Source organism: Centroberyx affinis, unplaced genomic scaffold, assembly GCF_046629955.1.
Source record: "Centroberyx affinis isolate AG114_WGS23_722 - 3 ecotype Tasmania unplaced genomic scaffold, CSIRO-AGI_Caff_v1 ptg000392l_1, whole genome shotgun sequence".
Lineage (NCBI taxonomy): Eukaryota > Metazoa > Chordata > Actinopteri > Beryciformes > Berycidae > Centroberyx > Centroberyx affinis.
In genome coordinates, this window is record NW_027279060.1 from 989,102 (window position 1) to 1,004,109 (window position 15,008).

Genomic DNA, 15,008 nt, shown 5'->3' on the forward strand with positions numbered 1-15,008 from the left:
GTGAGGGGATGCATGTGAAGCTGGATATGAGTCCTCATGTATAAACATGATAAATCAATTAAGTGGGATGAGGTTGGATCCCACTGTCTGCACATGTATATGACCTAATTCCACAAAGACCAATGCACAGATATTCCATTTTGGCTTATAGGCAGCGCCTTTGATGATTATATCCATAACTTCCATGTCAGTAAATGAATTCAAGATTGACTCTATAAGATACTTTGAATAGATTACATTTTAACCATATAAAGAAAGCCCAGTGTCAACCGTTGTTACGGAGAGCCTTGTTTTTGGCTCCCTTCATGCTCATTCACCTCTAGGATGTTACCAATGGTGAATCCTCCATGAGATGGTTGCTTGTCTTTGTCCTCCTCTGCTGTTCCCTCCCCCCAGGTCCCCCAGTCTCTGCTGCCTCTGGGGTCATGGAGCTTACAGTCTGCCAGAACCAGTAACTGGTGAGCCTGGCTGGCGCTGCAGTTAGGCAGCGACACCGGGTAGGTGGTGTGGAAGCGACGCAGGTCCACGCGGAAAGAGCCCTTTTCCAGCATCATACAGGGCTCAAAGCGTGCCCCCCACTCAATCTCTGTCTCAATATAGGACGTTTTGGCTTGACACATCATGCCTGAGTATAAAGCAAAAAATATATATCATCAGATGGTAGTGATATTCCACTTAGTTTTAACATGGGGGTTATTTGGCACTTGAAAACCATGAAAACCAGAATATAAACTACTCACCAAGATCCAGTGCAGCTGGACGAGTTTGTAGCGTTCTGATTTTTACTTCCCATTCATTTGAATGAGGCCATGAAAATAGCCTGAAAACTGACATTTAACACGTTCATGAACAGATTCAACAACAGATCCCACTACTGTGATTTTCAATTGATGTTTGGTCCAACGTTTTAGAACATAATTTTGCCAAATAGAATTTTTATTGATAGAAGAGAACATAGCGGAGGGATACCATTTAGGAGAGATAGTAACTGTTTGGGAGACCGGATCTACTTTCATTTTTAAATACAAATTTTAGCGTAAACCAAGAATAGAATTGCAAAATGATGAAGGACCCAGGACTGCTTTATTGTCTTAAAAGCAGGATGGAAAAGCAGGTGTTCAATGTCAGTTTTCAGGCTATTTTCAGGGTCTCATTCAATGAATGGGAAGTGAAAATCTGAACGCTACAAACTCGTCCAGTTGCATCCAATCTTTGTGAGTAATTTATATTCTGGTTTTCATGGTGGCCAAATAACCCTGATGTTAAAACTAAGTGGAATATTGCTTTGATGTTTACTCTGTCAAAGATGTAACATGAATCAGTGTTTTGTTTAGGTGGATTTTTATATCGTCTGCCACATGATGTCCCTATCCACAATTACCTGTGCTTGAATCTTCACAGACATCTGTTACTCATCTTCTGAATCATGACTGAGCTGGCATAATAGCTGCTTATCTGCTGACTATTAGGAACAGCCAAAACAGGATACAGAGATAAGTCTTATCAGCTGGAGGCAGAGCTTTTAATTTCCTGTCTGTACAACAACAAACTGTACCTTCTTTCTTTGTGCCATTTAGATCCCAAACTATATGGGACAATGGAGTGTCTCCCCAGCAGAATACCCATGGTTCAGTAGACTATTTGCTTGCCAAGGAAATCTTTCATATATTGTGATTGCAGAGGGTCAGTTCCAGCCCTTGCTTTGCTGTTACATTACTGTCTGTACAATCATTCCTGTCTTTGACTGTAAAAATAACATTTTCTAAATATATTTCTATTTTTTTGATAGAGAACCACATAGATAGATAGATAGATAGATAGATAGATAGATAGATAGATAGATACATACATACATACATACATACATACATACATATATACATACATACATACATACATACATACATACATACATACATACATACATACATACTGATTCTGACAACTCACCAGTGGCCTCAACAATTCCTTCCAAGATGACGATGATCTCAAACTGTTGTCGTCTCAGGTGTTCAGGGCCCAGCTCCCAGAATGGACTGTTGGAGTCAATGGTGTGCTGAATGACTTGAGGCTCCACCAAGAAGAGGCGGTCTGAGCCACTTTCATAGCCTAGGTCAATCTCTGACTGCTCAAGTGGCAGGAACTCGCCCTCCGCTGTTTGGCGGGACTTGATTAACTTGGCGCGGACCTTAGCATCCACCATGTGGCTCTCTCTCAGGTCCCCCAGGCGGAACATCAAACATAGCTGGTCGTCACGGTTGGCAATAACACAGCTGCGGCTGAAGAGCAGTGTCTCAGCCCGCTTTTTAGGCCGGGATATTTTGACAAACATGCAACCCACCATGAGGGCATCAATCATGGATCCCACAATGCACTGCATCATGACCAGCAGCACACCCTCATGGCAGGTAGGGGAGACAGTGCGTGAGCCATAACCAATAGTGCGCTGCGTCTCCACAGAGAAGAGCAGAGCTGAGATGAAGCCATCTATGCCCAAGTAGCAGCGCCTCTGGTCTAGGAGACGGTCCTCAGTGCTGTTGAGGGCTTGCTCTAGTCCCAGGTCGCCTCGGAGGTAGGCATTCATGAAGTAGAGACCTGCAAACAAGAACCAGGTGGAGATGTAGCACATCATGAACACAAAGAGAAACCAGCGGTACTGGAGGTCCACAAAGGAGGTGAAGATGTCGGACAGAAAGCGTCCCCTCTCAGAAATGTGACACAGGTTGACACGGCACTTTCCATCTTTGGAGACATAGCGGAGCTGCTCCCGGACTTCTGGAGGAATGGTGGGTGTTTGGGCACACTCACTCTCCAGGAGCTTACTACGGGCCTTGGCCAGCCTCTCCATGTCTCTACCAGGGCTGGACAGGGTGCTGTGTGCAGGCGACAATTGGGTGCTATGAAGAGAACTAGTGTTAATGCCCCGAAGAGGGCTGGTGTTGCCCATGTTAGGCACACTGAGGGCATGGCGGGTGTAGCGTGAAACCCTATTGGTCTCTATCAGAGAGCAGCGGCGGAACAAGGCTAGCTCTGTATCTGTGGGACCTTGGTTGGCAGGTGGAAGCAACCGGGCATTCCCCCGGTAAGGACTGTAAGGAATATCTGTGGTGCTCTTGTGACGCCGCATGGCTGTTGCAAGCTGGGAGGAATCACTTGGCATGATGTCAGGAAGAGGAAGGGAAGGCTCTGTATCAGTCTGGAAAAGCAAAAACACAGAGGAATGTCGTACTCACTATCCATCCAAACAATGTTAAAAGCTTCAGTGGGAACTTGGTCATCGACTGTGTTTCATGTGTGTCCATTCCTAGTTTTGTTTTTATTGCCTTTTTCCATGACATTGAAAGAGGCAAACTTTTCAGAAAAAGCAACATGTGGTTTTCAGTGGAACTTGCTTGCACAAGAACACTTTGGCTTTGATATTTTGGCTTGTGTGGTACTGTTACCCTGTCTCATTGCCTCACATCCTTGGCAGACTACATAGGCAGTAGTAGCAAAGACAGTGAGATTTAACAAATTCGAATGTTGAACACAGAGAAAAAAGGATATGATGAGAGACTACCACTCTCTATAAACAAACTCAAAACATTTATCAGTACAACCACTAAACAAACAATCAACAATATAATCAGAATAGACATTCAACAAATATATACTAAACAAAAGGAAATAAACATTCCTCTAAGAACAATCTCATTCCCTTACGTTTATCAGGTGGCTCTCATACTGAATATTCCCCCCAGGAGGTGTGGACTGGACTACCACGATAGATTTTGGTTGACTGGGAATGGATGTTTGCCATCCCCTCGGCCCATCCTGTGTGGCTCCTATAGCCCCCATGGCTCCCATGCTCACTGTTGTCCCGGTGGATCTGGTGGACCCTCTGGTCTCAAAGTTATCATCTCTTCTGGTACCAGGGTACATTACTGAAGATGTAGCATCAGGAATGCAGAGAAAATACACAGCAGCAGCAGAGTATGGGCATGGTCATTCGAGATTCGAGGTGATCCAATCATTTAAGACCTGAGGACACAAATGTCATGTTAAGCAAACAGACATCTAGTCACTCTTGAAAATGTATATATAATATATTCTGATGACCTCACTCACTCATATGCCTATGTGAGCACACATACACACACACTTCCACACACATGCGTGTGACACAAAATTGTCACACAGAATCTCTATCTGGGTTTGGTCTTGAAATAATCACACCACTGGATTCCAGGCATACAGTATTACATCCTAGCAGGAAATCATTAAAGCTCATTAAATGGACCACTCAAGCTTGTCAGAAACAGTTTAGACATTACGCCATTGCAAATAACAGGAAAGAGCACACTGCTATACTTGTAAACAATACAGTATGGTTCCCAGATTACTTTTATTTTTATATTTTAACCCAATAGAAACCTAATATAAATGTTGAGTTGACCTGACCTTGGGGCCACGCTGATCTGCGGTAGAAACATTCCATCGCTGCATGAAGCATTGCACACCAGCCACAAGAATTCAAAGACTTGCTCTTAAAGCAGTATTAGTCTGCATGCTTGAAGAGATTGTGGAGCAGCAACACTGAGGGAGGAAGCTTTAGGGAGTTATCCTATCCAGACTGGAGCTACAGTAAAGTACATGGAGCCTTTAGCTCTAAGCCCCATCATCCTGCTGCCTCAGCAGTACTAGCACTGTATCCTCCAGCGCAGGGCAGACTTAGCTGCTCTTACCTTATAGAATATCTACATATAACAGAATGCTGAGGTTACATAGACCTGCTAATGTGGACAATACATATTGCAATTAAACCTGATTTAAAACTCACAATCCAGAAGCAATCCCTTTAACAGAGCGGTATATGGATGTAAAACATCACAGCCTGAAAAACTTGTAGGAAACATGTATTTGGGAGTAAAGTTATACAAAAGAGACAAATAATGTTTGTGCTATACTTAGCACTGAAACTCAAGGTCTTTGTTTAAGACTATGGTGATGTAATCCATAGACAAACAGCAGTCCCTACTAGTAAGCCCCTAGATGTTGTTTACCTTTAAGCTCTTCTAAACTGGAGACGCCTACGTTACTCATCACTGTCGTGTGTTTTATATCAAACAGTTGGCTGTTCCTCTCTGTGAGAAGAGATCAGCTAGGATTTTGTTTATTCATAAAGCTTTTCTCCTCATATCTCATATGTCGTTTATTGACTGGACAGTTGGAATTGACCTGCTATCAGGACTGGCTGCTGCAGGTTCCCCAGGTTAGCACTAACCTGAGAAATGAGATGCTGTACTCACATACATCCACAACTATCAGAGCTAAATTAACACTTTTGGATAGTTTGGAACAACAACCCAGAGCCATATCAGCTCTATGAGTGAACAAGCAACACTTGTCACCTCCAAATAATTGTCACTGAAACATCAACACTTACTAACACTGCAAAATTTGTGTGGTAAAGAACCTGATTAACTGATTAACATTTTCACTACTACAACACTAAGGCAAAAACGCCACAAACCTTGTGCACAACAAAACACTGCATTCACAACTATGTTATCTCTTCTCAAAATGTAATTTTGCATCAAAATGACACACACAAGCCATCATATGAATGCAACAACCAACTACACACTAATGTGTTCTACGGAAAACACTACTATGAATACCTTATCAGTAGGCTTATGCTTTTTGCATTTTCAGTTACACTTATGCACAGTAGCCTGTTGTAAAAAGACTGTTACAGTAATGTTTATCTGTGCAAATATAGTAACACAGAAATACAGAAACAAAATAGGCTGCATCCTGCCTCCTATTTGGGTCTGGCCACAGCACCTCATTTACATCACAAGCCATGTTCTCCCTGACCAAATAGCAGGGGAAATAATTACGTGTACCTGGAGTCACGTAACCAGGCCTGGAAAGCCCCCCACAACCTATTTCGGCACGTCTCCTCCTTTGCCTTCTATTGGATTGAGAAACAATGAATAAGATAGTGGGAGATACAGAACCAGAAATTGTTATTTAGTATAAGGAAAATTGAGCATCATTTCAGGAAATGTGTGTAAGCAGTTGTGAAAACCTGTAAAGCCCACTGGTGGTTGTGTACAAAGCTGCTGGTTAGCATTCTTTGGCTGTATGACCCATCCATTCCTCCAGGCCATTGTCACCCAGGGAGAGGGCAGTCATACACCCAAGGGATCAAAAAATCCTCAGGGCCATCTGTAGTACATCTGGAAATATGCAAGTTATTTCAGCCATCCTCAATCATTGTACACAGTAATTGTCAATATCTTTTGCCTCATCTGATGGGGTGGGGCTCTCCACATCTTCCCTCTCTGCTCATTCTAATGTGCTCCATCTTGAAATAAAAGTATCCCCTCTACTTCTCTTCTGAGCTCTTATTTCTTATTTATTCATGAATCTTTCCATTGATAATTTTAGGATCATGGGAACTGAAAACTGGTTGACTCAGGTTACATGGTTGGGTGGTCAGCGGTAAGTTTAACCACGGCATGTTTGCTGATATTTCTTGTGCATCAAATGGAAAACGAACGTAAACAGGAAGCACACAGCAAATTTTCCAATGTCTATCTAACTTTTCAGTGACAGCGGTTTGTAGTTGACAAGTATTGGTGGGAGTGTTGTTTGTTCACTCACAGAGCTCATATGGCTCATATTACTGTAAATGAAGTGTGTGGACGACCTCAGACCACTGACAACTTTTCTGAGGTAGCTGAATTCATTTACTGTTAATAAACAAACAAATAATAAACAGTTAATAAACATAAACAAACAAATAAACAAATTTACGATAAATTAGAATGTATAATAATAATAATAATAATAATAATAATAATGAATTTGAATTGTCTATGTTTTTGGGTTGTTTGTTGTGTGTTTAATTTTTTCATTTTATGATAGCAGGCCGTTTTATTTTGTTATTTGTCTGTTTTATTTTCCTTTTTGTAATTTGGCCTAGGTCTAATTGGCATTCGTTAATCTGCCTTCACGTGTGTGTGTGCACAGCGGTGCAGCAACAGTTAACAAAAGATTCTGTTCTGCAACCCAGCTGTGGTTTGGAGGGCTTGAAGCCAGATGGCCTTTAGAAGGGTTTGTTCATGTAGACGTAGTATAGCCACTCAGCCACCTCAGACTGTTCGGTGCGTATCCAGTTGTAGGTTCTTTTAAATTGACAAGGAAGGGGTCGCACATGATGAAAAGAAATTCACATACCGGTAATGATTCTTGGTATGGGGATTAGATCCTGCATGGTAAAACGGTAGAGGTGTTTTGAAAGCAGTGTTTGCATGTATGAAATACTTTCACGCTTCTTATTTTGTTGATTCAATGTTGTAACGAAATCATGTTGAGATGATGAGATCACCTGTGTCTTTCCACACACCTGTGACAATCAAGTTTCCCTACATATAGAGGAAAAATATTAGTTAGCCTACTATTATACACTGATGAAGGCCGGAGGACCGAAAACGTTTTGTTATTAAATAAAATAAGTGCTTAACAAAGTAACTTTTCATCGTGTGCGACCCCATCCTTATCAAGTTTAGAAGGGTTTGGCAATCTTTACAGCAGAGCCAAAACAAAGTGGACCAACTTTGATCCACTGTGGTTTCCTAAATATATTTTGATAATGACATTGTTATCACATAAACACACAAATAAAAAGATACACTAGCCTCATATTCAGATTCGAATTTTCATATGGTAGGTAATATTCAGGCTCTCTGTCTCTCTGTCTCTCTCTCTCTCTGTGTATGTGTGTGTGCGCCCCCGCACGGGTGTGTGGAGGGAGGAGCATGCATAGCCTACAGTTGAACAGATGGGGTATTGCCGCTTTCTTGTCCTCCTGTCTTTGTTGTGGATGTCTATCTGAAGAGCAGTTCGCCACCATGGGGTACTCCGACAAATGCAGCAATATGGAAACCTATTTTGATAAGCATAGAGGGGAATGTGTGCAGTGTGATTTCACTCGGATAAAACCAGGTTATCATTATTATTATTATTATTATTATTATTATTATTATCATCATTAGCCTATTGCTGTTGTTGTTTTTGTTGATGTTGTTATTATTATCGTCATCATCAATAGGAACTGAATTTTCCCCTAATTGTGGCTTTACTGACGACGGCGGACGACGTGAGAGACTCCTCAGAAACTGCATTGCAGGCATAACTTTTAACAATGGCAGCTTCACGAAGTGTCAAAAATGTACATCTTGTCAAGCTGGGTATCAGACTGTGAGCAACTGTACCGCAAATACTGACACCCAGTGTCGTCAACAGGAGCCCGGGTAAGAGGATGTCGATTAGGCTACATGAGACTTAGAGGGCTTTTGGAAAATGGCATTGTTCTGGTAGACTAGACGTTTCCCCACACGATGAGAAACAATTTTATACTGCATACATACCAGGCAATGAATGACATTACAATGGAGGAATATTTTTCACAATTTAGGCCCAAATAGCTAGTTCGTGTTTTATCCAATAAAAAGTAAATGATGATTTGGGTTACTGGAAAAGTGGACACGTAACCTGTGATGTGAACTAGCGCCACCCACAGATGGGACACATGTCTAATTTTTGGTTTTCTACTCAGAACAACAAACAACGATGCTTCCAATGTGACGGTGAGTTTGTTGTTTCTAAAGTTAATGTAGGCCTAGGTCTATTTGAATGTCATCTGTACAGGCTAGCAGTGGTTAAACAAAGAAAGATCCAATAAATATTAGGAGGAGTGTTTGGCCTGCATTATCTCACTGTTTTTCTTTCTCTTCACAAGCCAAGTACAACATTCCCGCAGACCACGGTAGGTCTGCATAGTCCATATCCACTTTTTAGCGTTTCATTTTTGTTTTTTCATTGTGTAATATTAGGCTACTGTTGAGCATAGGCAAATATTATGTCAATCCAGCCTTGTTTATTATTCATAATTTCCTAGAAACAGAAACCTATCCCTACTTTTATGCCTTCTGAGTTATGCGTTCTTATATCAGTGCCTAATTCTTAAATTGCATTGCCTGAGGTGGTTGAAAGAAAATGTTATGGACAGTCATGTTCATATTATCTATATTAAACACATTTTTCATATTTCTAAAAGTCATTGCCTACTGGTACAAGAATATGTCTGTAGCCTACATAAACTTTTCTTCTAGCAATCTCAACCATTGCAACCATATATGTGATAGGATTGAATTTTCCTTGATCTTGACAACTCATGGCATAAAAATAAATAGAAAAAAATAAGGAAATGGGTGTGCACATAAATTCTTAAATATATAGGAAATTCAATCTTAGCAGCTTTCAGATTCAAATTTATCTTACCCGAATAAACAGATCTAGTCTAATTTATTCAAATAAACATTCCTAATGTAGACAAACTGTATGGCTTCAGATGCTGTGTTTAACTGCATCATACTGTCTAGTCCTTAGTAGGAGCTTGTCAATCAAATGGGGAATGAGAAACACATACAGTTCAGTTTCTGTTTGGATTAAGAATGGGGCAGGTGGCTGTGCTGGGTCTGGATCAATGAGCTGAAAAGACATTTTACCTGTGAAAGTTCAACCATTGCAGCTTATACAGTCAAATAAAACTCCCTATGTTAGTTCATGTTGGTTTTATTTGATTTTCAGACAACACAAGCATCCGGGTTTATATCCACTGCACTGACTACCCTTAACATAGAACCTACACCTACTCCATGTAAGTTACAGTCCACAGTTGCTGACACACCAACAGAACTATCTTTATATGCTAAAACGGAACTTATTTTTTGTTCTTTTGCAGGGGGAGTACCATTTGTCATCATAACTTGTACCGTGGTTATCATGGCTGCATTATCTTGCTACTTCATCTACAGGAAGAGGAAAAGACGTTTGCGTAATGAGCATAAAGGTCAACACTTTAGGAGACATTATTTCACTGATATATGGGTATTTAGTCTGAAACATCTGTGAATCTAGATATTGATATATAACAATATCTGCTAACATATCCAAAACTGTAAAAACATTCAAAAAACATTCCCTGATTTGTGAGATTTTAATTAGTTTTTGCTTTTCTATTATTAATTTAGACAACAGAATTGTGTATCACGATAATTCAATATTTCATCACGCTATTTTATTTTCTGAAGAAAACATTTAAATAGTGAGACAGACAAGAAAGTTAAAATTAAAAGACCAGGAGGCCGGAAGAACGTTAAGAGAGATTAGAGATCTCAAGCAGTTGTCAAAAGCAGTTGTAAAAAGGTGTGTTTTAAGGGATTTTTTTAACATGGAGAATGAGGAAGAGTCTCTGATGTCCTTTGGGAGAGAGTTCCAGAGGGAGGGAGCAGCAATCGAGAAAGCCCTGTCACCCCTGGTCCAGTGCTTGGTCCTGATGGGCGGGGACAGGGGGTTGCCGTCAGCAGACTGGAGGCTGCGGGTGGGAGTGTGTCCATGAAGGAGCTCAGTCAGATAGGGGGGAGCCAGGTTGTAGAGAGCTTTATAGGTGATGAGGAGTTTGAAATGAATTTGTTGTGGGACATGGAGCCAGTGGAGGTTTTGCAGGACGGGAGTAATGTGGTCCCGGGTGCAGGAGTGAGTGAGCAGACAAGCCGCGGAGTTCTGGATGTGTTGAAGTTTTCTGAGGATTTTGGAGGATGTACCATAAAGGATGCTGTTGCAATAATCCAGTCTGGGGGTGATGAACAGAAGGAGATGGATGGTTTTGCTGACATTTTGTTCAAAACACAGGGTTTGGTCAAAGATGTTGCCAAGGTTGCAGATGTAAGGGGAAGTGAGCACAGTGGAGCTGTCAGTGGTGAGGGAGATGTTGTGGGTGGATTTGATAAGGATTGGGGTGATGATTTCAGATTTGTCACAGTTCAGTTTGCGGAAGTTTGTTTGAGGAAGACTTTATTTTCATGATGCAGTTGGTCAGGGGTGAGTGAGTGGCAGTGGTGATTGTTTTGGCGGAGATCTGTTGTATTAAAATCTCACGTGTACGTCGGTTTGGATAAAAGCGTCTGCCAAATGGGAAATTGTAATTGTAATTGTAATTGTAATGTAGAGCTGGATGTCGTCAGCGTAGAAGTGGAACTGAAGCCCATGACGGCGGATAATGTGGGAAGGATGAAGAGGAGGGGGCCGAGCACTGAGCCTCGGGGAACACCTTGGGAGAGAGGACCAGTGGAGGATTTGCAGTTGCTGATGCTGATGTACTGGTGCCCGTCGGAGAGGTAGGATTTAAGCCAGGAGAGGGCAGTGCCGGTGATTTTGAAGGAGGTTTCAAGGCGGGTGAGGAGGATGGAGTGGTTGATTGTGTCAAATGCCGCACTGAGGTCAAGCAGGATGAGAATATTGAGGTAACCGGCATCAGAGGAGAGGAGAAGGACATTGGTGACTTTAAGGAGGACTGTTTCAGTGCTGTGTTTAGAACTAAATCCGGATTGGAATGGTTCATCCAGGTTATTGCAGGATAGGTGGGCTTTGAGTTGTGAAGCAACTGCACGTTCCAGTATTTTAGACAGGAAGGGGAGATTGGAGATAGGTCTGTAATTACTGGGGATCTCTGGGTTGAGCCCAGGGTTTTTAAGGATGGGAGTGACAGCAGCAAGTTTGAGGGCAAGAGGGATGGAGCCAGTAGTCAGGGGGGAGTTTATCGTTGTGGTGATGAGCGGACATATAGTGGGAAGACTGGCCTTGACAAGTCTAGAGGGGATGGGGTCCAGGGTGCAGGTTTTCATTCCCAGCATGAGGTCAGAAAGATTCGTAGGGGAGACTGGGGAGAACTGAGACAGGGACTGGCTAGTTAGAGGGGGGAAATTGAGAGAAGGGGGGACAGACGTAGGAGTGGCCAAATTGTTATAGATATTCTCTCTATTTTTGTTTGAAAGAATGACAGGAAGGAGTTGCATTTGTTGCCTGTGAAAGATTGGGAAACGTCCATGGGTTTGAAGAGTTCGTTTATTGTGGAAAATAGGACTTTGGGGTTACCAGGACCAGACTGTATGAGTTGAGAGTAGTAGGTGGAGCGGGCGTTGGAGAGGCCATCTTTATATTGTTGCAGATGATCTTTGCGGGCTTGGGTTTTCATCTGACGAAGGTCGGGAGTGTAGGAGCGTGTGAAGGAGACTGTTTTGGTTTTTTAGGGGAGCCAGCTGGTCAAGGCAAGAGGAGAGTGTGTGGTTGCAGTAGATGATGAGGTCAGTGGGGGTAGAAGACGATACAGTAGGCTAAATGTAATTGTTTAAATTGCTTGTGAATAAGTAAATAAGACAGGCAAATACAATTATAGAATGATTTGTTAATTTAATTTAATTACTGTGCAATAATTTAATTTGATAGTGTTTTAATACTTCAATATTTTATTTAATTGCATTTTATTTAATGTAACATTTACTTTTATTGATTTTATTCGATGCAACATTTAATCTAGTATTTTATTCAATCCAGCATTTCATTTGATAGCTATTTAATCGATTCAGTGTTTCACTAACAAAGACCACGCCACTATGAGATGTATTTAGATGGTTTATTGAGGGAAAGAGGGGTCGAGAACGGAGGGATGAAATAAGGGTCGAGGGTGGAGGGATGAATCAGGGGTGGAGGGATGAATCGGGGGTCAAGGGTGGAGGGATGAATCGGGGGTCGAGGAGGAGGGATGAATCGGGGGTCGAGATGGAGGGATGAATCGAGGGGGTCGGATGAGTTGGGGTCGATGGATGCTCGAGGAACCAGGGAATTGAGACTCAGGGTGGGGGCACTGTCTCGCTGATGGGGAGTCTTCTTGGCTCCATCATATCCCCCTGTGGTTCCTGTACTGAGAGAGAAGAGCAAGGGGTTGGGGAGGGAGGGATGAAAGAACTGAGACATGCGAGAGAGAAAAGGTCATGGTTAGGCGCGTATAAATAGGGTGGAGCAGGAAATTGAATGTGTGCTTGAGGCGTGGTCTTGTTCCCGAACTTTAGTTATAATAATAATAACTTCATTTAATTTATTACTTTTGTTGTTTCCACCCCTCATATCTCTCTTTCTCTCATGGGGTCTAACACAGATCAATTCAAAACTTGGAGGGACACTGAAAAATTGTCACCCATCAATGAAGAGTTTGCTGTCTTTAGGCAACCTGAGAGCAAGGACCTGGAAGACATCTTGAGTGAGTTCAAATAACACCAAGTATACAATGAACAGCCCAACTTTTGAGTCAGCGTCTGATTTCAGCTTTATCAGTATTTATGAATAAAACATGCCATGTGTCCTATGCCATTGTTAAAACCCCCAATCAAGATATGAGTGTTATCGATAATGGCTAGGTATGAGCTTTATACATAGCCTTGTTCATACTTGAAAAGCTCTGTCAAAATCTGTCAACTTTAGAGCAGAATACTTGCTTGCTCCCTGTGCTTGAGTACCCCTTTGGTTTATCTTTTGACTATTATCCTATTCAAAGCAGTCTACTTTTCATTCTTAACCATACATTTCTTTAACTGTCTTGATTTTCTCCTGTCCTATATTTTCATGCACTGCACTGGCACCCCTTACTCTTCTGATGGCTGTCAACCAGACTGGTCCTCACTGCACAACACTCTCTCCTTGCTGTTGCTATAGAATGCCTCTCTACTTTGACTCTTCACCTGTTTTACTTGATAGCTGTGCAGCCAAAAGGAAGGTGAGCTGCATATACTGTACTTGATGTGTTTTATGTCAATATGTACATGCAGAATTCTATTTCTGTCTATTGGTATTGCTTTAATAATTAAATCCATCATGTGCATTACCACTTCTCCTCATGATATTCTCACTATGAGTTTAAATGTTTGGTTATTGAACACCATTAATAAGTCTGATGTGGACCTTTTGGGCTTGAAACATCTACAATAAAGGCATGTTAGACAAGCTGTGTGTGCAAGATCTGGTACTGCATGATCTGCATCAACTGAAATATAATGTGCATCATCACCTCAAGCAGGATGAGCATCACATGGCCATAGGTTGGACTCTAGCCTATAGGTGCATTTTCATGTTACACTCTCTACTTACCCTGAAGCTCCTCCTTTCCAATATTTTGCTTCTGCATGCTGTGGGATTTTGAACTGGGTTGCTCCAAGGCACATTACATGATCCATAGTCACAGAGGCAGCAGGGTGGCGTAGTGACCAGGGAGACCACTTTTCAACTGGAAGACCTACAGTAGGTGCAAGCTCCCAAGTTGGAAGGTATCCATCCTGCTGAAGTGCCTTTGAGCAAGTCACAAAATCCCAATTTGTGTCACGGGCGGGTGTTCTGTAGCTGACTTTATGGAGGGGCAACTGAAAAGAAAATTTCCCTCTGGGCTTCAATAAAGTATTAGTACCACATTTTTATTACAATTTATCACCCCAACCATCTCTTTCTAAGGTCCAAAAGTCCAGTCAGCACCTTTGCAGACAGTGCTGGACAACCTGGATGTTTTGGATGAGCTGGTGATCCTGCTGGATCCAGAGGGCCATGGTGTGAAGAACACTAGACACCTGGCGTCTCGCTGCTCCTTCTCCTCCAGCTGGATCACCTACACCTACTCCATGAAGGACAGCAAGAGCCCGCTGAAAACTGTGCTGGAGGGGGTCTGCACCAAGCACCCTGACTGGACAGTAGGCCACCTGTCCAAAATGCTCAGAGAAATGGGACGTAATGACGCCATTGCAATTCTCACCAAACTCACATTGAAAGAGGTGGTGGTGTAGCATCCCTTAAGGTGGTATGCAGTTACCAATTCATTATCAAAAGCTTTTTGCTTACTGTAATTCATTCTGGTTAATGCTTACTGCTTCACATTACTACTAAAAGTATTCCATTCCATACAACAGATTGATAATGTAAAATAAATTAGTGGATGATGAAAATTTCACAAATTTATTTTCATATCTGTGTTCTCTCACCATTTATAACTTGTCATTTAACCTATTCATTTGTTATAACCATTAAACTCATTTGGCTTTATTTGATGTCATACAAGAGTGATTTGTTTTGTTCAA

The 15,008-nt window shown here is 41.9% G+C and overlaps 2 protein-coding genes across 2 annotated transcripts; one reads left to right on the forward strand and one right to left on the reverse strand.

Moving 5' to 3' along the window:
* Window positions 1–275: 275 nt before the first annotated feature.
* kcnj20 (potassium inwardly rectifying channel subfamily J member 20) lies at window positions 276–3,142 on the reverse strand. The gene is made up of 2 exons (XM_071516056.1): window positions 1,951–3,142; window positions 276–625 (listed from the first exon to the last, which is right to left on the reverse strand). The coding sequence occupies exons 1-2, from the start codon at window positions 3,125–3,127 to the stop codon at window positions 276–278; spliced, it is 1,527 nt and encodes a 508-aa protein (XP_071372157.1). The 5' UTR covers window positions 3,128–3,142.
* A 4,719-nt stretch (window positions 3,143–7,861) lies between these two features.
* On the forward strand, window positions 7,862–14,945 carry igflr1 (IGF-like family receptor 1). Its single transcript, XM_071516058.1, has 8 exons — window positions 7,862–7,995; window positions 8,102–8,303; window positions 8,609–8,639; window positions 8,792–8,818; window positions 9,643–9,712; window positions 9,797–9,904; window positions 13,049–13,150; window positions 14,392–14,945. The coding sequence occupies exons 1-8, from the start codon at window positions 7,902–7,904 to the stop codon at window positions 14,715–14,717; spliced, it is 960 nt and encodes a 319-aa protein (XP_071372159.1). The 5' UTR covers window positions 7,862–7,901; the 3' UTR covers window positions 14,718–14,945.
* Window positions 14,946–15,008: the final 63 nt, after the last annotated feature.